This window comes from Ambystoma mexicanum, chromosome 9 (genome assembly GCF_040938575.1).
Source record: "Ambystoma mexicanum isolate Mex_15411 chromosome 9, UKY_AmexF1_1, whole genome shotgun sequence".
In the NCBI taxonomy this organism is placed as follows: domain Eukaryota; kingdom Metazoa; phylum Chordata; class Amphibia; order Caudata; family Ambystomatidae; genus Ambystoma; species Ambystoma mexicanum.
This window is the reverse complement of record NC_090931.1, coordinates 918,554,877-918,576,825: the sequence shown is the minus strand read 5'-3', so window position 1 is coordinate 918,576,825 and position 21,949 is coordinate 918,554,877. Positions and strand designations below refer to the sequence as shown.

General features: G+C 43.3%; 1 protein-coding gene across 7 annotated transcripts in view; it reads right to left on the bottom strand.

The window, feature by feature from the left end:
- ZNF385B (zinc finger protein 385B) overlaps positions 1 to 21,949 on the bottom strand; it is a 1,357,263-nt gene that overhangs the window by 416,239 nt on the left and 919,075 nt on the right. For all 7 annotated transcript variants that reach the window (XM_069616089.1, XM_069616087.1, XM_069616088.1 and 4 more), the window contains one exon: positions 20,813 to 20,955. In XM_069616089.1, coding sequence (XP_069472190.1) covers positions 20,813 to 20,955 — 143 coding nt within the window. The remainder of the gene's footprint in view (positions 1 to 20,812; positions 20,956 to 21,949) is intronic.

Genomic DNA, 21,949 nt, shown 5'->3' with positions numbered 1-21,949 from the left:
CAGGATGGGGAAAGTGATTTTTAAGATTCTCTGTCTGACCTTTAAGTGCCTCTATGGCAGGGGTCTAAAACCTGAGGCTCTATATAGGTTTCAGACTACATCTCCCATGATCCCTCACCATTGACTATGTTAGATAGGTCTGGTAGCATTTGTAGTCCAAAACATCTGGTGAGCCAAAGGTTGCACTATGGCTTTCCACCTAAATCCCAACATTTGAAGGAAATAAAAAGGCTCTTTATATCCAAGGGAGAGATATGCATTCAGTAGGACAGCATTGACTGGTAATACCATCGGCTAAAGTTACATATATTTAGTATAGAGGAAGCAGAACACTCGCTCCTCTGGGACAGAGGCTTTTCAACTCCCTCCGCATGGACATTCGTGGACTGAGAGATCAAGAATTAAAGGAGAGCCGGAAAAACATACCTATTCCACCAGGTTTTTCTACTCACTATATTAATCTGCCTTGTTGCAAGCACCACCCATCACATGTCGCACCTAAAGACACTTGCTTTAGTTGTAGAGATTGCAGGCTGGAATTAAAATCCAGCTTGTAGTAAACAATCCAATTTGATGTGACCAGTGGAAAGGTGAGGACAGTTTTTAAAAATATACGTCTAACAGATGGGTGATAATCTAAATGGTGGATTTCTACCCATAGAGTGCAATAGGGTACACCTTCCCTGGTAAACTTTCTGTTTTAGGTTAAGAACAGGGCCTCACAAGTTCCCTTGAAGTTGGAAGAACCCATTAACAATTTGGGGCATTTTTGTTTCTTAGCCACTTTTTCTTTTCCAATCCTGGCACTTTTCATAAATGGATGGGAAGGAGAACGGTATATCGGAGGGTCGAATTATATGACATCAGGCAAATTATACATTTGATCACATCATAAAAACAATAGTTTTACTATTTTTCTTGTCTATGTCTACATTGAAATTATGAGTTGTTATATACTTAAAGTCACGATTTTAACAAAACATAAACGTAAATAAGTCTTTTTTTTTTTTACATAGAAAGCACTCAGAAATACTTAAGCATACCCAGAATTCGTAACCTAAAAAGTATTTCTTTTGCACCAAAATACTCCCATTATTCCATGCAATTCTTAATTTGGACCCTGAAGGAGCCGCTCGTTACAATAATGGGAAGCTTAGAACAGGAGGGGCACTGGCAGAGCGGCAAAAGCATGTGACAGGAAGGCAGAGTGAGGAAAAGGACGGGAAGGACAACGGTAGCGGCATTTAGCTGGTTCTGGAAGAGTTGACAATTGTAAGGGGGCAGAGATAGGAGGGTAGGGGGCATCAAATGCTTAGGCAAACAAGGGAGATTGCTAAGGGAGCTCCACATGGTGTTGTACTAGTGTCTAAAACTTATTTTTCTGTACATTTATACCTCAGTTTACACTGCCTTTGTTTTAAATTTAAAGTACAGTTTATTGTTACAACAATCTTCATAATGTTTGCTATGGTCTTCTTGAGGTAACAGTTTTGACACAAAAGACATTGAAATAACAGACTTTTAAGGGTTACGACAAGACGTTTTTGAGTTCCTGGAAGTTATGCCTGATGATGTGCAGTGTGTCTGTATTTTTTCTATGTCTATACTTGATTTATTAAATACCATTGTTAGAATGTTTGTCCCAAAAGAAGCAAACGCTGCATAACATGTGTTGGTCGGCTGCTGTAGTATGAACCATGGAGGAGAAACATAATCAACAGTGGACACAAGATGTGGTGTGAGGCTCTAGTGCTTTCATTTTTAACTGTTTTCTCTCTGCTGTTGTTGCTATGTGCTAATTACTCCATGACGATCTAGCCTAGCGTGGATGGGAAGTCAGTTTCGCGCTGTATGCAGGATAGTGCTGAGTGAGTTTAACTAAACTGTTGAGATAACTTGAGTCCAAATAATGACAAAACCAAAAGGCACACGTTCTTTTTATAAGACAACTTAGACCACCAAGAAAACATGACCACCATTTCTGGAGCCCTAATTAACACAAGGTCCCTAGTGGCACACGCCACTGAAATAGCCGACCTGCTATTCTCTGATAACTTGGATTTCCTGGCAATCACTGAATCATGGCTACATGATGCAGCTGGACCAGCCCTTAGGTTAGCTATCCCAGATAACTTTCACATCCTCAGAATGGATAGGCCCAATGCCAGAGGGGGCTGTATAGCTATCATAACCAAATCTAGCCTTGCGCTAAGACTAAGCACCCCACAACCACTCAAATCCTGTGTACTGCTTACGGCCAAACTACCTCTATCTAGCAACCGGACACTAACCATCTACCTGCTATACAGACCCCCTAGGACCTATCGGCACCTTCAAGGGTGACCCATCTAGTCTGTTGTCTAACAACACCAAAGAGTCATCTCAAATACTAGTATGAGGTGACTTCAATTTAGGATTTAATGACCTTGAGGATAAACAGGCACAATCCAAAAAGTCCACGCCCCTACCCACAACAAAGGAAGAACCCTTGACTGGGTTGCCGACTTATACTGCACCACCACCATCATGAATAGAACCCCACAACCCTGGACAGACCTATTTAACAATAAATAAACAAATGCCCAAAGCCATGGCTGTGGCACCTCCTCTACCTACCAGATGCAAATAAATATTACATCTGACAAACTACTGCCCCTCCTCCTGCCCTCCATTAATTTGCTACCAAGCAACACTGACCCGAACCTCCCAGTTGAGATCTTTAACAACATAATAACCAGGCTCACCTCAATGCCTGGTTTACCCCACACCTTAAAGAGCTAAGACTCATGCTCCGAAGGGCAAACATTGGTGCGCGAATCCAGAATGCACTATCTAACAAAGTAGCTTCCCTCCAAACCAAAAAGAACAATAAAAAAACACATCACTGCCACCTACCGAGATACACATCACCACACCTCTAGAAGTCCCTAGCATGCTCACACCCTTCAGATTCATTAAAGTTTCCAACCTGGAAATGGAGAAAATTATACTGTCCCTAAAGCCATCCAACTGCCAAGGCGACAACTGCCCTGCCCAAATGTCAAAGATACAGCGAGAAATCTTGTGACATTTATCTACACTAATAAGCGCTTCTTTCAAAACCAACAGTGTCCCAAAGAGCCTAAAAGAGTCTTGGGTGCTACCACGGTCCCTTTTCTTCTTAAAATAATTGAGAGAGTAGCATACCTGCAAATTCAGGACTACCTCGAAGCTAACCACCTCCTAGGTTCTCGCCAATCTGGTTTCAGACCACAACATGGTACAGAAATGGCACTAACCGATCTAAAGACACAAATAGACGAACTAAAGGACAAGGGCAAAACTGCCATGCGCTCCTCCTTAACCTGTCGGCGGCCTTCGACTTGGGGAACCATGCAGTTCTGTGCAAACACCTAGCGTCAGCTGCCCACTTCTCGAGCGATGCAACAGCCTGGGTCCAGTTCTTTCTAGCAAATAGAACAATGACAGTCTTTTCCCCCTCTGCATCAGCAGACCCGATTCAAACCAAGTGTGGTGTCCCGCAAGGATCATGCGTCTCACCTACTATGTATAATATTTTTACCAAGCCCCTATTCAATAAATTGGATAGACTTGGTGTCACCTACACAAATTATGCAGATGATACTCAGATCCTCATTCCACTTTCGGCAATTTCGATAAGGATATGGCTATGGTAAATGAAATATATCTCCTCATTCAGGCATAGATGGCATCCCATGGCCTCTGCCTGAATGACGATAACACAGAGATCCTGATCCTCAGCTCCACAGCCATCTAAAGAAACTAAGTCCTAACTACGCCTCATTCAATATAGACGGAAATATAATTAAAACAGTAAACGAGGTAAAAACATTGGGATTCTTTCTGGATTCCACCCTATCTCTAAGGAAACAGGTCAACTCCTTGGCTTACTCTACTGCCTACACAGGCAAACTCATTAAAGCATTCCGACCTTATCTAACGGTTGCATCATCCTGGCCAATGCTCTAATTCTATCAAAATTAGATTATTGCATTGCCTTATATCTAGGAGCCAATAAATACATCCTCAACAAACTACAAACATTGCAAAATAATGCCCTGAGAACTGTCCTTAATATAACTTACAGAGAGCACATCTCGAACATCAGAAGAGACCACCACTGGCTAAAAATAAGTGATAGGATCTTACTTAAAACCATCTCACTCACCTACAAATGCCTCAACGATGCAGCTCCCCCATACCTCTCAGAAAGAATGACCAGAAAAACTTCAATACGCCCATACAGAGCAGTTAACTCCCATTGCCTAGAGATACCTAGGTTCAAACTTACCAAATCTGGAGGAGGTAGCTTCCCAGTTAAAGCTGCACAATAGTGGAATGCACTACCTCTGAACCGGAGAACTGACCAATCCTACTCTAGCTTCAGACGCAACTCACTAAACTGGTTGCGATCCAACAGCACATAATCCTGGTCACCTGATGTATCCTCGTACCCCCTCTTGAATCTACGAAATGTACTGCTTCATTAATGCATGTATCCTGCATGCACCCCCCTTGACATTTATGTAACTTATTGTATCATTACTGTAACCTGCCTGTATCAAATATGTCCTGTACTGTACCAATACTCTGTTGTAACCATGCCTAAATTTTCTTATCTGCTGTGCCCAGTTACCTACGGGTTTGGTGAGCATTAGCAAATAAATAAACAAACAACTGCAAGCATGCAAAGTTGATCTTTTTCCCTTTGCAAAATGCTGTAAATCTAGTCTGTAGTGTTCATGCTCAGCTAGATTGGCAGATAACCAACACAAACTGAAAATTAAAATACTGTAACTAACCATACACATATTTTCAATTAGAATCTGTGAAACAATATATCACTTGTCACAGTTTATAACTTCGAAGGTATGTGTCCTACATTAGCAATTAGCTTTATTTCACACATGTAAGTCAAACAAGTTGCTAAAGTTTTACAAATCCAGATTGCATCTCCTATATCAAAACTTGTCTGTTCTTTTCACTCTTAAGCTATCCCTTTTGGTTATGTGCTTTGGTGCTGGGTGGCGTTCTCACGACTTCCACCTACTACGTTCTGCACCTTGACTTCAGGTTGGTACTCCGATGGTGTGCTATAAAAACCAACAGAATAGGAGACCACAACAGAGCCACAGGACAAAGCACCAGGACAGAAGAGCAAAACAACAGCGCTGAACACAACAAAACAGAAGAACAAAACAGGACATATCAGAAACAATCGATGAGATAAACAGTTCAAAATAAGAGCACACAACCAAAATGGGTTGGACCAACACCGAAAAAGTGAACACAGAAGAACAGAAGAACAGAACAATGCAGCAGGACAAGAGAAGAGACCAGGACAACAGATCAGATCAGAAGAACAGCACAATATAAAATAAATATAATGATGTATTCATGCACATTACATGTACAGAGATAGGGTGTCACCTCAGTGCCACAAGTCTGCAGGGCAGCAGGAGAAGCGTGGAACCATGATACAGCCATGGTGGGGTGCAGAGGGGTGGGAAACCTACATTAGAAACCCATCTGTGGTGTTGTGGGGTTCTCAGAGAAGATAACAATTTGCAGGGGTTTCAGAGTTAGATAACTGGGTGAGCTTTAAGTTAGCTGAAATTCTTTAAAATATAAGGCATACAAATTTACAGTAAGTGCTGGTGGTGTTCCTGTTAGTGCCAGATAGCTTTTACAGGTTTCTGAAACCTCACCCAATTGGCGTGAGACTGCGCCAATAAAAAGGAAAGTCTTGGAAGGGAAAATACTGCAGAAGCCCACATTCTCTGTGCATTAGGCGATTACATGCATCTCATCCAATAGTCTTACAAAAAGATAAGGATGGGGTGTGGAGGCAATGCTAACGGAGGGCTACTGCACCAAACGCAGGAGGGGACCTTCGCCAAATGCTTTCGATTGGTACAAGTAAAGTCCTGCCATTGATTCTATTAACACGTATGAGAAACATCCGGCTTTATACTAGCAAAAAGAGATATCCCCATACACTGGGGACATCAGGAATTGCCGAGGGTGGTGGAATGGAAGGAGAGTATGGACTGGGTGATACTGATCCCAGATGGATTGGACAGGGTGATACTGATCCCAGATGGATTGGACAGGGTGGTAATAATCCCAGATGGATTGGCTTTTACTTAACAGGGGGTGTCTTTGGATATGTGATAAAGTGTGGGATGACTAGAGGGCAATCATAACCAGTTGAAATGGTGGGAGTTTGGGGCAGACAGAGGATTTCCATGCAACAATGGTTCATCGGATGGGTCCAAATATTGTTTAGAAACTCAGGGAGAGCCCTCTCGCAGCAGGAAACCGGCTTTGGGGAATGGATTGGGAGTTTGTCTTTATATGAATTAATTGGTTTTACGTAAATGCTGATGATGGCGTGTTATAAAAAATATTCAGAAAAAAACAAGAAATAAAGAGGCCATGCAGTCCCCTCTTTAAATCACTTATTACATTACCAACCACAGTGGTTCACTGCAATGGGGTCAACTTCCACCGCCGACATTTTGTACTTTCCCCATAGTTTGTACTTCCTTAGCTCAAAAACACAATTATTTTGCCAGAGACTTTTAGAAAAGTGTACGATGCGTGGAACAGATTTGTCCTTCCTTCCCATCGATCCCAGAAACAAGAGCAAATCATGTCATCCAAAAATATCCCATTTCCTCATCGATCTCTAAAAGGCTTATCCCTTTGTATTTCATGGCTATGTTGGGTCCTAGTGAAAGGGCAGGTTTGGACTCATTGTATCCACTCCCCATTGCAGGCAACGGGCCTGATCTTGATCTTGATCCTGATGGCAGTGTTAGGTACCAAAACTGTGGTCTGTAGATCCACACAGCAGGAACAGACGCTGCAACCTTGCAGGGACTCTTTCTGGATACACTGCTCCTCTTTTCAGGGATGCTGGCCTCCATCCTCAAGTCTAGGAAAACACGCGCACTCTTTGCACATACCCCAATGCTTTCTTCTTTGCTCTGGGGAACCGGATACCTGTGTGTTGGTAGGGATTGGTGACACATTTGGTAAATAACAAATCCCTTCATAGTTACTCAAACTGTTCTTAAATTCTGGAAATTGTACGGTGCTTACAATTGCGAGGCGCAAAAGGTGGAATAGCAGGTCTTACTGCAACTGCTATGCCATCTACTAAAGCGATGGCCATGTCCCCCTCGGCATAAGGCTGTTCATTGACGTTTCAGACTAGCCCAATGGATCTCTAACTTCTCTAGCTACTACAATGATTGAACCGCATACAACTAAATCGGACACTAAGTAGTGATGCGGTTGCAACACCGCGGAGGTGCCAGTTGTAAGGGAAGCCCCGGGTAATTGATTACAATTTGCAGAAACGGAGTTTGTGCCCTGTGCACAGGTTGCCTTGACAAAACTTGACAGATGCTAACAATGCATAGTCTAGTCTCATGAGGCATACCAATAAATAGCAAGACAATAACATGGCATAGCCCGGCAGCGGGGAATGGGCTGACAAGGTACAACAAAACCTAGAAGCTATAACCAAAAATTAAAAGGCATAGCAAGGAAATGCAAAGACATAAAACACACCATGGTCTGACCTTCCCAATACTCCCACCACTGGTGAATCCAGAAAGCTCTCATTTTCACTTTCTCTCGTTGGCACGGTCATGCTCCCTCTCTCCCTCTCAAATAGATGTATTGTACATTGTAGGTCGGCAGATTAGAGGAGGGGGCTGACTGGGGACTCCACTCATTAACGAATGGTTGTGAGAGGCATAACCATTTTGGTTCAGAGCCAGAGCTTCCTAGGCTATAAAACACGTAGGCACTTATTTCACCTTTCTTGGTTTGTTGGTTGGCAGGCTGCCTGTCTTCAAACTCACTCTAATTTGCTCAGTTGCTGTGTGCAGTGGGGCCTTCTGAGACGTGTGCACACCTGGGAAAGAATGGAAAATGTACAGTGCTCGTCCAGCCATCGCAGCTGGGGCCAGAATTGTTGGTTCCTTGACCCAGAAATGTTCTCCAGTGTCTCCAACTGGCTTGAAGTACACAGAATGTCATTAAAAGATATAATCTCAGGCCAAAGGACCATTTCCCCTTTCCAATGATAGCTTATGGGTTATACATCCCTCACATGGTGCACATGACCTCAGGCCAAGGACCACTACCTCTTTCCAATGATAGCTTATGGGTTATACATCCCTCACATGGTGCACATGACCTCAGGCCAAGGACCACTACCTCTTTCCAATGATAGCTTATGGGTTATACATCCCTCACATGTTGCACATGACCTCAGGCCAAAGGACCACTTCCCCTTTCCAATGATAGCTTATGGGTTACAGATCCCTCACATGGTGCACATGACCTCAGGCCAAGGACCACTTCCCCTTTCCAATGATACCTTATGGGTTACAGATCCCTCACATGTTGCACATGACCTCAGGCCAAAGGACCACTTCCCCTTTCCAATGATACCTTAGGTGTAAGAATGGTTCTTTCAGTAGGAGCGGTTCAAATCACCTAATACAATTGTACTTCTTTTGGAAACATCAGAAACATGACAGCTGAATTTCACCCTGCAGGTATTCTAACCTTTAATAGCTGCACCAGGTCCACTGTCCCACTGAGTGGCCTTTCTTGGCTTGGTAGCTTTGGCCAACAGTTTGCACACTGATGTCTGCTACCGGAGCTATTTGACAGGAATTGGAACCTGCACGCTTGACAGGGATTCTTAAATGAGATTGATTTGCTTGCTTCATTTTTGTCCCTGGATTCGGACTAGTGGGATTGCAACCTAAAACCCACATATTGCATGCCAACATGCCCTGTGTCAATTGGGAGCTGATCATCCAGTCCTCATTCTTTTTCTTTGTATTCTGGAACTTAGAGTTTTCATTTTCCAATCATAAATCCAGCACTAAACATCCCAGAATGCAAAGAAAAGAGACAGGACTGGATGAGCATCACCTCAATGGCCAGGATGCATAGACGATTGCCTCATCCGGGTAAACTAGTATTGCTCTTATAAACCATTTGCAAGCTTTATGTTTACATGGTTGTTACACAACATTTGATCGAGTGCACATTAAGTATGCACACATTTTACAAGGATTTAATCCTTTTCAAAAATACCACCGGTGTTACCGCCCAACTCGTGATGAGACCCTAAATCTAGGTATGTCTTTTGTATTTTTAAGCTTGAAATACTTCCAAAACAATGGCTTGTGTGAAATTGTCATTCATAAACGTGGAAAAAAAACCTTTGACTTTTATACAAAAAGCAAAATGATTTTTGTGTCAAACGAGCAGACCTTAAAATATGCTTGCCCAATGCCTACAATATCTGGTCCGCTCTCTTCTGTCTACCACCCCTTCCACTCAAATGGTCTACATAAGAAGAAAGATCAAGTAATGAGCTGAACGATGCCACCAGCATGCAAGAAGGCAAACCTCACAGAAGACAGCACAGGAATGCAAGAGATATATGATTTGACCAGGATCACTGTATCGTCTGCTGGCAAAGCCAGGATACAAGCATGAACACTTTGGTCCCACAGTCTTTTATTCACCTCTTGGACTAATAGTTTATGCTCATCTTTGGAGGGGATTGCCTAGCTTTTAGAACGCCCCATATGAACAACCAATTTCTAGACCTTCACCATATGAATGGCATGTTAGTTTTTATAGCAACTCCTATCTGGTGCAGGAACATTGCTGATAATAGCACCTCTTATGCTGCAAAACCAAGTACATATGCAGGTAGGTTTATAAACTTCAGACATCGGAAAGTTTCAGCCAGCCTTGCTGGAGTGCTCTTCTAATCTTTCATATGAACGCATATCTCTGCAACGAGTGCTTAACACACTGTGCTAACTTCTGAACCATTGTGGCACTCAATGTATCAATATGGATTTCAACTTTGGCTATTGCACATGATCAACATAATTCCCACAAGAATGAAAGAATGCCACAGAAGCTGCGCCATACGGAACACACAAACTATGTATTCCACAGTGAACACAGAAAGCATTACATGATTAATTGATCAAGGCAGAATGTACTTGTCAAAACAGGCAATAGGTTTAGAACTTCGGCAGCATGCCATAAAATCTCCTGGCGTGTGCTATTTAAGTCTAGTAAACAATGGAATCTTACTTTAGATCAGGCAGCCTTGTGGGGGCCACCTCCAAGGTGGGGGCCCTGGGCAAGTGCCCCTTTTGCCCTCCCAGAAAGACGTCTCAAGGCAGCCTGCAGCACATGCATTTTTATAGCCGTCTGACTTCATGTCCACGTGCTTGCCTCTCAGGTCCCTGGGTACGCAGGATGTTTGCAAGTGCATCCTTCCGGGCTCCAATGATTGCATACATAGTAGGCTTGTTTGCAGCAGCATTATCGTACACCCCGTGTATCTTCACTCATACACTCTGTGGCAGTATATACTGAGGTGTGTATTTTACTTGGAAATAAACATTAGGAGCAGCAGACATGCAGTCCGCCACCTGCCCCCTTTGTTTTAAAATGAAATTTTATATAGTTATGAACTTTTAACATATTTAATCATTTACAATTTAACGAACATGACACAAGAACATACAACAGGAGCTCTAAAAAAAATCAACAATTCAGAAATTCATCAAATAACAATTATTAAAACCACCTTTAAAATCGTAATTATAAAAAAGAAAACGAAGCATACAAAGTGAACAGCTCCAAGCCCTGCCATTACCCTCAGTATTGGTATAACTGGACTAACTCAGAACACTGACTGTGTCCAGAAACCCAGTCACTGCTATTACAGTTGAGGTGGTACATCCTGAAAGACACTGGGGCTCATTACGGGTCCAGCGGTAACCGTGATGGTGACCCCGATTTTCATGGTTCCAAGCTTTTCATAGGTAGATGGGCGACAGAAATCCACCGAGGAGGGGATAATGCGAACACATGATGTCAGTGCCGCAATATTGCTGGTCAGGATTTGGTAAAAAATCACAGCCAAAATAGTACATTAAAACTATTCTGTGTGCACTATTGTTTTAGTGTGTTAGATGTAAGAGTGGTAGAAACGTACATGTTTCCTTACGTCCCCACTGAAGTAAAGTACTAGCACATGAGAGTGCCAGATTTCCCCACAGCTCCTAACTGGGTGCTTTCCCAGGTCGGATGCCACCAATTCCCATAATTGTCAGGTTGGTTGAAATTCTGAATTACATACTTCTCTGGCTTTTCTGATGAGTCTGCAGCTATGCAACACAGAAGAGTGCTGGATGGAAAACCTCTGAACTAATCACAGCCAACAGTAATCACTCGGGCGGACCTCCAAACTATAGGCTTCCAGCTTGTTATGTCATCGCAGAAGGGTAAAAACCACAGGCAAATCAGGCTCGATTCTGCCCCGAAATGAACAGTGCAGTCCAAACCGCTAGGTCACATCCCAGGAGACCACAAGCAACCTCAGACATGTTTCATACTTGGACATGTTTTCGAGAATATTGTCACACAGCAGTCCTGTAATAGAGATTGGAGTTAAATGAGTTTCTGCCTGCTGATGACTCGCCTGCATCAGTGTGCCTGCTTGTTCATAACATTCATTACACAAAGGAGTCTGGTCTCTCAAAATCTAGCTGCCTACCAGCACATATAGTATAGTCGCCGCCCTACAGTTAAGGTGAGTTGGACTCCCATAAGAAACTCAAAATAAAATGAATTGCTAATAACTTTTGACACGGGAGACGGATTCGGCAGTGTTCTGTAGTATCCCCCCACTCTCCCAGACTGCACATTTTGGGAGACATTTGTTAAAAAATAAAAAGTTATTAAGAAAAAACAAAAATAAAAAATAAAAGTTGCAACCTACTCCCCATTCATTTTCCCATAGACAAAAAGGTAAATGTATGCTCCACCACAAAGCCCAAACTGCTTGACAGATTTGGGCCAGTTCTGAAACGACTTAGGCACGAAGCGTTGACTTGTGATCCTTTTGAAGTTTGGGGTTATTCTATCCAGCAGTTTTTAAAATATTTGATGGGGAAGTAGTTGCCCCCTTCTCCATAATAGATTGCTATATCCTGGGTAAATTGCAGAGAAACCAGATTCTGAGGGGGTCTAGGGACTGCGTTTTCAAAACAAAGCTTTTCTCTAACCTCAGCAATCAGACAGAATAGCCACGAATAGCTGACATCTTAAAGCAAACTGCGTCATGTAAACAGCGTGTGTTGTTACGGGAAAGGGCACGGGAGGTTAGGAGGCCATAATGGGTGTGCGTGGGGAGCAGGCACAGAGGAGTGGAACACTTGGTGAAGGCTAGGAGTGGCAGGGAAGTCTTTTTTTCTGCAGCTTTTCCAATATTCGCGGCTGTAATGCCTACAGATAGCGAAGGTATCTATAATTCTGTACCAGTGACTATAAAAAAAGTTAAAAAAGATATATATAGATATTTTTACAGTGACATCAGTGGTGAAATATTACTGACCATGGCCAGTGGCGCGATAGGCATCTGGCACTCCCATCCATGCAGTAACCGTCACCGACCCTTCTTAACAAGGAGGCGGCCAGCCCCCTCAGGCCATGTTGCCTAAAAAATAAGCACAAGTTAGAAGACCACTAATAGTAACATGGCCTTAGGGGTCCATCCCGGTTACTGCACAGATGGGAGAAAGCCACAGTCCCAGATGCCACGTGTTTTCTTAGTTTTAGATATTGCATAACACACTAAGAAAACACTCGGCATCCACATTATTTTTTTATAAACTGCTACTCTGAGTCCTTGTAAGCATTGCACTCTAAAGGTCAAGCTGCTATGAGACACACTTGAAAAGAGCAGGTATCTCTGGGTATGGAGCTGAAAAGACAAAGAGAATTGCAAATCCATCTTGCAGGTGGAAGGCAAACTAGAATAACATTTTGTTATATACACATATAATATGCCCCAGTATGGTTTAAAGATCTATGTTTCCAGTGCTATGTGAGAGCTCTGAAAGATCATGTTCTGCCTTTTGCTGAACTGAATTATGGTATTTGTAGTCTCTTAAATGGGGGGTTTTATGCCACAATTGTAAACCTTTTTACCTAACATAGTTCTGTAAGGAGTTATATATTTGAGTGACACCATGGTATGTGTACTTTTCAAGTTACCTTTATAAAGCAGAGTATTGTTGAACACCAGACATGGGGGTGAAGAGGGGAAATGATGAGAGGGCAAGTATGTCATGACTATTTGCACAGGATATGGCAAAATAGGTTGCAATTCTGACACTGGTGCAGTTATTTTTCCCTGAATGTGACTGCATTTCAGGGCACAAGTAAAGGACACATGTGGTGCGACAGCGTAATGGTTATTCACAGTGTGGACGGAAACCCTTGGTTTTTTTAGATTGGCAATGTTTGCTCAAGTATTTGGCTACCAGGATTTTACTCAGGTTGTCATGTGCCCAGTACAGAAGCGCACCCACAAGACCACAAGCACTTGTCTCATATTGGGATTTTGTTTTCTATGGAATATTTCACCACAGATTGCTGGGTGTAAAAGGTGAGCACCTTTTATACTTGGCCAGCATATTTATTGGGACATTTCCTCTCAGGTTACTTTTCTGGGGATCATTACCTTTTTTTTTAATCCAATGCTATTTTGTCTTGCACACTTTCTTAGAAGGGGAAGGCCAATTGAACTAGATTTGTATATTTCACTTTAAGATATATGTTCACTTACTGTGTGCATAATCATGGGTGCCAGCTTTTGATTTTCGCTATGGGGGCAAGAGTACCTCGGTATAAGTTATTCTTGAAGCCAGTCCTTTTTTTCCCTTTGCCGTGCTGTTTAAATTGGTTAGTTGGGGCTGTGCGATGTATCACAACACTCATCAAGAGACCGGCCATAAAGCAAGGGGCTTGTAGCACGCTGCTTAACCAAAGTGTGTGATCCTTGGCAAATAATGTAATCTTACTGTGCATTGCCTAAAATAACAGTTCTCAAAACGTGCCATCTTTTATACATAACAATACTACTATCAAAACAGGTCAGATTCAGTCTGTGATTGATGAACATCATTGAGCGATGGCTTGCAGGTGTTTTAAAATATAGAATGGGCATGGCCAAAGGCCAGGGCTGGTGTTCTGGCAGTGTTCTAAAATATCCAGTGGACACGGCCAAAGGCTGTGGCTAGTGGTCTGGTAGTGCTTTAAAATGGACAGTGGAAACAGCTAAAGGCTGCGCCCACTGGTCATTGCCGAAGGCCATCGCTAGTGGTCTGGTAGTGTTTCAAAATTGACAATTCTCAAAGCCTGCTATCTTTTATGCATAACAATACCAATGTCAAAACAGGTTTGTCTATTTATTTATTGTGCGCGTCAGACCCTAGGGTATCAGGGTATCCCCTAGGGAACCTAGGGTATCAGGTCAAAATCAGTCTGTGATTGATGAATGTCTTTGAGCGATTGGTTGCTGTGTTTCAAAATATACATCCGTGCACACTGGCCATGACCAATGCCCATGGCTGGTGGTCTGGTAGTGTTCTAAAATACACTGTGGGCATGGCTAGTGGTGCGGAAAAAATCTATGGAATAACAAAACCTTTGAAATTCAAGTAAAAAGTTTATTTGCAGGGACGTTCAGGTGAAAACTTAATGCAACAAACCCCTTGACATTCAGCTGAAGCCACCTTAACTTCATGCACCCTGTTGTGCAGCCTATGGCCCATTACATCATCTATGACATCACTGATGGAATCTCTGATTACATTACAACACTAACTGGGTATGGCCAGTGCCCATGGTCTTTGGCCATGCCCACTATATACTTTACTACATTAAGGGGCCACTATCCATGGCCTTCATCCATAGCCAGTGTTCACGGCCGAATTTCACAAAACTAACCAGCAACTGGACATGGCCTTTAGTCATGGCCAGTGGCCACGCCCTTTGGCCATCCCCTCTGTTTATTATAAAACATTAAGAGGCATTGGCCACAGCCTTTGGCTATGCCCAATGTATATTTTACAAGACTAACCACCCACTAGCCATGGCCTTCAACCATGCACAGTGTCCATATCCTTGGCCATGGCGAAGTTGTTATTTGGTTAATTAAAGCTTTTATTACCTAAGTCATTAATTATATTATGTCTGATGCCATTACAGATTAAATCAGCAGTGTTATATATGATGTAAACAGTGATGTCACCAGTGATTGCATCAGTGATATCTTCCATGATATCACCGGAGATGTCATCTGTGATGTTATCATTGTGGTCATAGGCTGTACAACAGGGACTGCAAAGTTAAGGTGCCTTAGCTGAAATTCAGGGGTCTTGTTGAGTTACGTTCTCACCATAAAGTCCCTGCAACAAACGTTTTTTCCTTGAATATTTGTATGTGTGTGTGCATATATTTAAATGTATAAACAAAAACAGGGGTGCTAGAATCTGTATTACCAAAGCTCCTCATTCTGGATCACTTTGTCAAAATCCCACCGCCTTGGACCAGCCTAGATGAATTTCATATTGGCTAAAGACACCACCAACTCCGTAGATTAGGTCACTGAGCCATCACCTTGACTATCCTCTCTACCTTTGGACCTTTTAACTAGACATTAACTCTTCCATCAGCCCCCAGACTGTCTTGGTATATCAGGAGCAGTCTCTGGTGCCAGATGCATGACACTAAAACCCATTATTAATAAAACAAGCCTTGACATAGTCAACGGACTCTACTTTTCTGTATGCTTTATATAGCCATTTCCAGCAGTGTCCTCTGGCGCCCTCTGTGGTACGCAGAGTCAATACGCTCGCACAGTTTGTGACCATGAACTTTTCCACAGCCTGCCTGAAAATGGCACTCGGGGAAGAGCAAGGATACCCGGCCACTCTCCTCCTCCTTTGCACTCTCCTGACCTCCCTCCCATGGCTCTCCCGCTCCTCCTCTTCATATAGTCTCTCCCTTTTTACTACAGCGCCCTGTTGCTTGCTGCTAGGTATGCACTATAGAAATCCCAGACATTCATGCATGTCTCCATGCCTCTTGCAGCATTGCACACATCATGGAATGTCTGGGATTTATGGTTGTAATTAAATAAATGCCAATAAAAACATTTAAAAATAAAATCATGGAATGTTTGGCATGCAGTGCGTAATCCAGTCGATTGCCTCACCCATGTATAGGGCATGAGAAAAGTTGGCAAATCGCTGGCACCAATGAGCTAGAGCTTAGACAGTACCATGGGCGTAATTGTAGGAGGGGCAAGGGTGCTTGTCCCCCCCAACTTTCATAGCACACCATTTTGCCCCCTCATTTCGCTGGGGGACCGTTTCCTTTAGATGCCATACCCCCCCCAACATTTTCAACAAAGTTACTCCACTCCACTGGACTGTACTGAAATGGGACCGATGGTAACATTCAGCGCTACAGATAAGGGGTGTGTCAGTAATGTAATGTAAAAAGTAAAGTAATGTGAAAGTGTACAACTTTGGGTGATTTAAAAAGAAATATAAAAAAAAATACATTTACCAGCTTCACAAACGAGGAACAAAAGCGACAGCAATTTAGATAGCAAGTTACCAGTAAATGCAAGCCATTATCCTTGCACTTAAGGGTCGAGGCTTGGGTCCACAGACAATGACCACACAACGAAGCATGGCCGCCTTAGCAACACTTAGCAAACGCCATTTCCAGGACACGTGCTGCAAGGCTTTGAGAATGATCTCAGCTCTCCGAGAAAAGACCTCGCATCAATTGCTTTTCTCTTTAGTTAAAAAGACAAAAATCAATAGCTCTCCCTCCAAACTGTGATGGTCTTTGCAAGTGTACAAGTAAACAACCGTCTGCATTGGATTCAGGCCGCGGCCTCTGTGGTTGGTGTTTTGTTACGAAAGCAGAGGGAATGTCATGGATGGATGCGACACATCGCGCACAGCAGCATGGCTGAAACGAGCTGGTGTGGGAAAGCTGGAAAAGGGTTCCTCAATAGCCAGTACTAGGAACAAGCAGCGGCCTATTGGGAGGGTGAAATGCGACCATGCGGATGAAAGACGTGCCTCTGTCTCCATTTCGAACTTGTAGTGAATGTGCAGTATGCATGGGTGAAGCCATGGGGATTAAACCAGTGCTCGTTTACTTTACACACACACACACACACACACACACACAGTGACGTGTTGTGTATTGTCTTTCAGTGTCTCAAGCGCCACCTGTCCCTTCTGGTAACCTCAGACTAAAAGCAATACAAAGACACAATTTGGCAGAATAAGTCACAAGTCCACAGTGCTTGTATGTCAGAAAGAAGTGAAGAGTACACCAAGGCTGCAGGTGTCTGGGAGGTGTGGCTATACTACCAGTGTAGGGCCACTAAGAAGGTACAAACGAAAACGAGTAAGTCCCAGCTTCACTGCGCCAAGGAAATGTACACATTGAAGGTTAAAATCCAAGGGATCACTGTATTGTCTGCTGGCAAAGCCAGGATATTAGTGCTTCGGTTCCAAATGTTGATACTTCTTAATCTCTTGGACTAACAGTTTATGCTCATTGTTGGCGGTGATTGCCTAGGTTTTACAATACTCCATCTGAACAAACCAATGTCTAGACCTTCACCATAAGGATGACATGTTAACCCCTACCTGGTGCAGGTACATTGCTGATAATAGCACCTGTTGTGCTGCAAGACCAAGTACATATGCAGGTGGGTTTATAAACTTCAGACATACGAAAGGCTCAGCCAGCCTTACAGGAATGTGCTATTCTAGTCTAGCATAGGAACACATATCTCTGCATTGAGGGCTTAACACACTGAGCTAACTTGTGAACCATTGTGGCAGTCAATTTACCAGTATGCATTTCAAATGTGGCTATTGCACATGATCAACATAATTCCCCACAGGAAGCAAAGAATGCCACATGAGTTGTGCCGCAAGGAACACACAATGTATATATACCACAGTGAACACAGAAAGCATTACATGATGAATTGATCGAGGCAGAATGTACTTGCCAAAACAAGCAGGCAATAGGTTTAGAGCCTGAGCACCATGCCATAATATATCATGATGTGTGCTATTGTCTGGTGAACAAGGGGAGTCGTACTTCTTTAGATCAGGCAGCCTTTTGGGGCCCCCTCCAAGGTGGGGGCCCTGGGCAAGTGCCCTTTTTGCCCTCCCATAAAAACGTCTCTGGGCAGAACAGAAGGTAGAGCTAGTGCTATGTGATCAATGTGCGGTTGGAATCTCAGCAACTCCTCAGGGCATGAGCCTGCCTCATCCATGGGCTAGTGTGGCCACAAGGGTCTCATTAAGGACCCCATGGTAGCCTTCCAGCCACTTGTGGATGAGTGGCTTAATCCTGCAGCACCGCCTCAGTCTTCGGAGCATAATCCTCGGTCAGCCCAATTGGACGCTCTGTTCCTTCTCCTTTTATGGGTGGGGTCTGCCCTGTAGATACAGGGCAGAGACTGTCCAATGCATACCTTTAAATTATCATTCCCTCTTGCCACAATGGAGCACCCAGTGGTTTGCTAAGCAGGTTCTGCCGTTCCAAGTGATCATGCCGTCGCTAGCATCCCATTCGACCATGCTGCACCGACACTCCAGTCCATCCTGGAGAAATGCTGGTTTATCAAAAAGTGTATATTAAGAGGGCCTCCCACCAGGTACCACCATTAATCAGGGAAGAAGAGATAGGAGAGAGCACAGATACCATATGAGGGGTCCAAAGGTCAGGCGAAGGAACGACCAAGAGGATGTCGGTGAGGATCTGTCTGGAGAAGGCGTTGGTGTAGATGTCAGCAATAGGGAGACCAGGGTTTGAGACCAAGATATCCTTTTTGAACTTCCTGCTACCAGACTTAGTGAGAAGGGAGGGATAGTCAATGGAGAGACAATTACAGAAGATGGGAGAAACAGAGAGCCCCATAGGTGTTGTGGAAGAGGGTGAAGAGGAGAAAGACAGGGGGTGTGGGGGAGGGAATGGAGTGAGAGAAGGGTGGGCGGGGGGAAGCAGGTGAGGGGAGCAAGACAGGCACAGCAGGAGCGGATTAACACAATGCAGTCACTGGGCGCTGTCAAAATCAAAAACAGTACAGCGCGGGGCACAGCGGGATTCAAAGTTTAGCAAAAAAGCTGTAACACAATACAGCCCAGCGCACAGCGAGAGCATTTAGCATGAAACTGAGAATTTCTTGCAAAATATTTTATAAAATATCACAAAGGAGTATTATAACATTGTAATGGGTATGGTCTAATAGAACAAACCATTTGATTAAAGTGGCTGCGCAATTAGTCTTGTTAACCACTCGCTTTGGAGAGATACAGCACCCTCATGGAAATGATGTGGATATAGGAAAACATTGCACATTCTGTCAGTTGGATTCCCACCAGGGTTGTTTGGTAGGAAGTGGCTGTGTGCGGGCGAAAAAGAAAGCCTGTGGTTGAAGAGTTTGGAGGAATGTAGCAATGTAATTAACAAGTTTGAGACAAGTATGATTCTTACTGTAACAGCTCATCAAAAAAGTACCATATAGAGCAGGTGTTTGGCCAATCTAGGAATCCTGGTATGCCAAAGCACAAAAAAGATGAAAACACATTTCACAGGGAAAAACATGCATTACACCAGCAAATACGAAGGGCCTGATAAGTGTTTTATAATGGCGCAATTCCATAGGAAAACATTCTGTGAATCAGGCATTTAGAGTATGACTCAAAGACAAAAGTCAATGGAATCTAAAACATCTTTTGGCACTGCTCTCGTGGTGAGGTAAACCCAGTGTCATGCTTGAGCTGGGCAAGGTGAACACAGAGGTGCGGAGACAAGGGGCTGACCTAGGATCAGAACGTCTTTTTTTGAAAGTAGGGAAACCCTCAGAGAAAGCAAATGCTATCCAGGGGTCAAATTCAATGCCTCTATTCTTCTCGTCCATAGATAAGGGGAACATTCTACTACGCTGGTAATGGTAATGAGAGTGGTTGCCATCTCACCGTCAGCAGCATGCCATCCTTTAACAAAGTGTAGACGTGTTTAATAAAGTTCCGGGGACCTGACCAGGAGTGTTGTTGTTTCTATGAAGTGTTCTGTTCCTTTTGGGTGGGATCAGACCGTTATGAAAATTACATCTCCTTGCTTTGGCACAAACGATGTAAAATGAGGCAGTTGCAATTCTGAGAAATTCCTATGAACCTAAGCATGTGCTCTTTTTGCAATTCAAGTGTAGATCCAAGGTTGACTCCTGCGATGGACAGGCAGGCACCAGAAGCTTCCAGATCTCCCAGTGGCAGAGACATGTGCCGCCGAATGAAATGATATAGCAAACAGCAATTATATTGAATCTTTGGGTCTATGTTCTTACATCGCCTGTTTTTTTTTTTCGAGGAGTATTTTTCTGACAGTTTTGTTGCCAAAAAATCGAACCGAAATGTGTTTCTTTTTTTATTTTTGGGGTTCCCCCAAATCCCCTCCCCTCATTATTTACTACGTATTCCTCATCCACCCTACTCATTATATGCCCTTATCCACGGCCCGCCACCCCCATATTTTTCAATCTAAAAAAAAAAAAAACAGGCGATGTAACAACGATATACCGAATCATTCCAATGAAAAACGCAACCCTTTGTCTCTTAATTTATTTTTCCCATGTGTTACCTCAATGGAGATACCATTTATTTTTCTGGCACAAACGTAACAGAGTGGTAAGCACACAATTGTGAATTCCGGTTTTGGTTCCCGGTTGTCTGTTGCTAAATTTCATCTTGGCCAAGGATCTTCCAATTAGAGAGGTATATGGCCCGCAGAAAGGAGAAGAAGGAAACACATCGGGCCAACTTACTGTGTTGAAGTTTGGGAAGAATCCAACGGCAGAGCTGCTGTCGACAGTATATGGCATGAATGGCTTGATCTCCAAAGATGGCTGCATCATTAGGGTTGATGTCCGCACTAGTGCAGGCAGGGGAGCGGAATGGCATGTACTACCTGCAGGCAATGAAAAGAACCCGGGTTAAGTCACTCAAAATGGCCTCGCGTTCAATGTCACGCACTCATGCTGCTATCACCAGGCTACTTTCAGGTGTAAAGTAAAATATAAAGAATCCGTGAAAGGGTAGAGAGGCATCAAAACAGATTCATTTTAATAGCTTATGTTTTTACATGGAGTGTGTTACCGCATATCTCATCGACTGTAAATAACAGGTGTTACTCGCCCACCTGTCTCAATGCTGAATGCCCGTTTTGCCATGATTTTCGTGGCAATTTCTAGGTGGGGCGGGGTAAGGAAACGTTTATTGTAGATTTCTAGGGTAGTGGGGGCATAGGAGGGGTTTTGGGGGGGCTGCCACCCCTATGAAAAATTCAGTATTTATTTATTTAGTGCACATATAATCAAATAATGACTTTGTACAATCTCCATCATAAGATATTTCCAATATAAATAACATCATATACTTCATAAAACCCAAATAAGAAAGAAACAGATCCAATTCATACGCCAAGTTCATAAAATATTTCCATCAAATAATCACAACAGTTAACACCATAATACATAATATTAAGATCGTCCCCAGCCATAAAACCTTTCCAGAGCTCCAGTTTGGAACATCTAAAACAAGCATTCCTGTATTTAATAAAATATCAGTCCCTAATCACGTTCAAACTTAAACAGTCAACACATGCCTCATGGCGCAGAAAATAAATGCATCAAAATAGCAGATGCGACAAGTTGTACCAGATCCGTTGCAATCCCCCAGGTGAATGCAACTCACGCTAATGGCATTGCAAGTGTGAAAAGCTAGGCTGGGCCTGGCAAACCTGGAACGCTTGCCTAACATCGGAAGAATTCTTAAACCATTTCCCTGACTTGTGTGCGCTCACTGTACTCGCAAGCAGGGACACACAACTCATCTTTCTCAAGGGCACATTCACAAAAAGGTACAACTGCGCGCACCAAAGACTCGGCGCGAGCAGCTGGGCC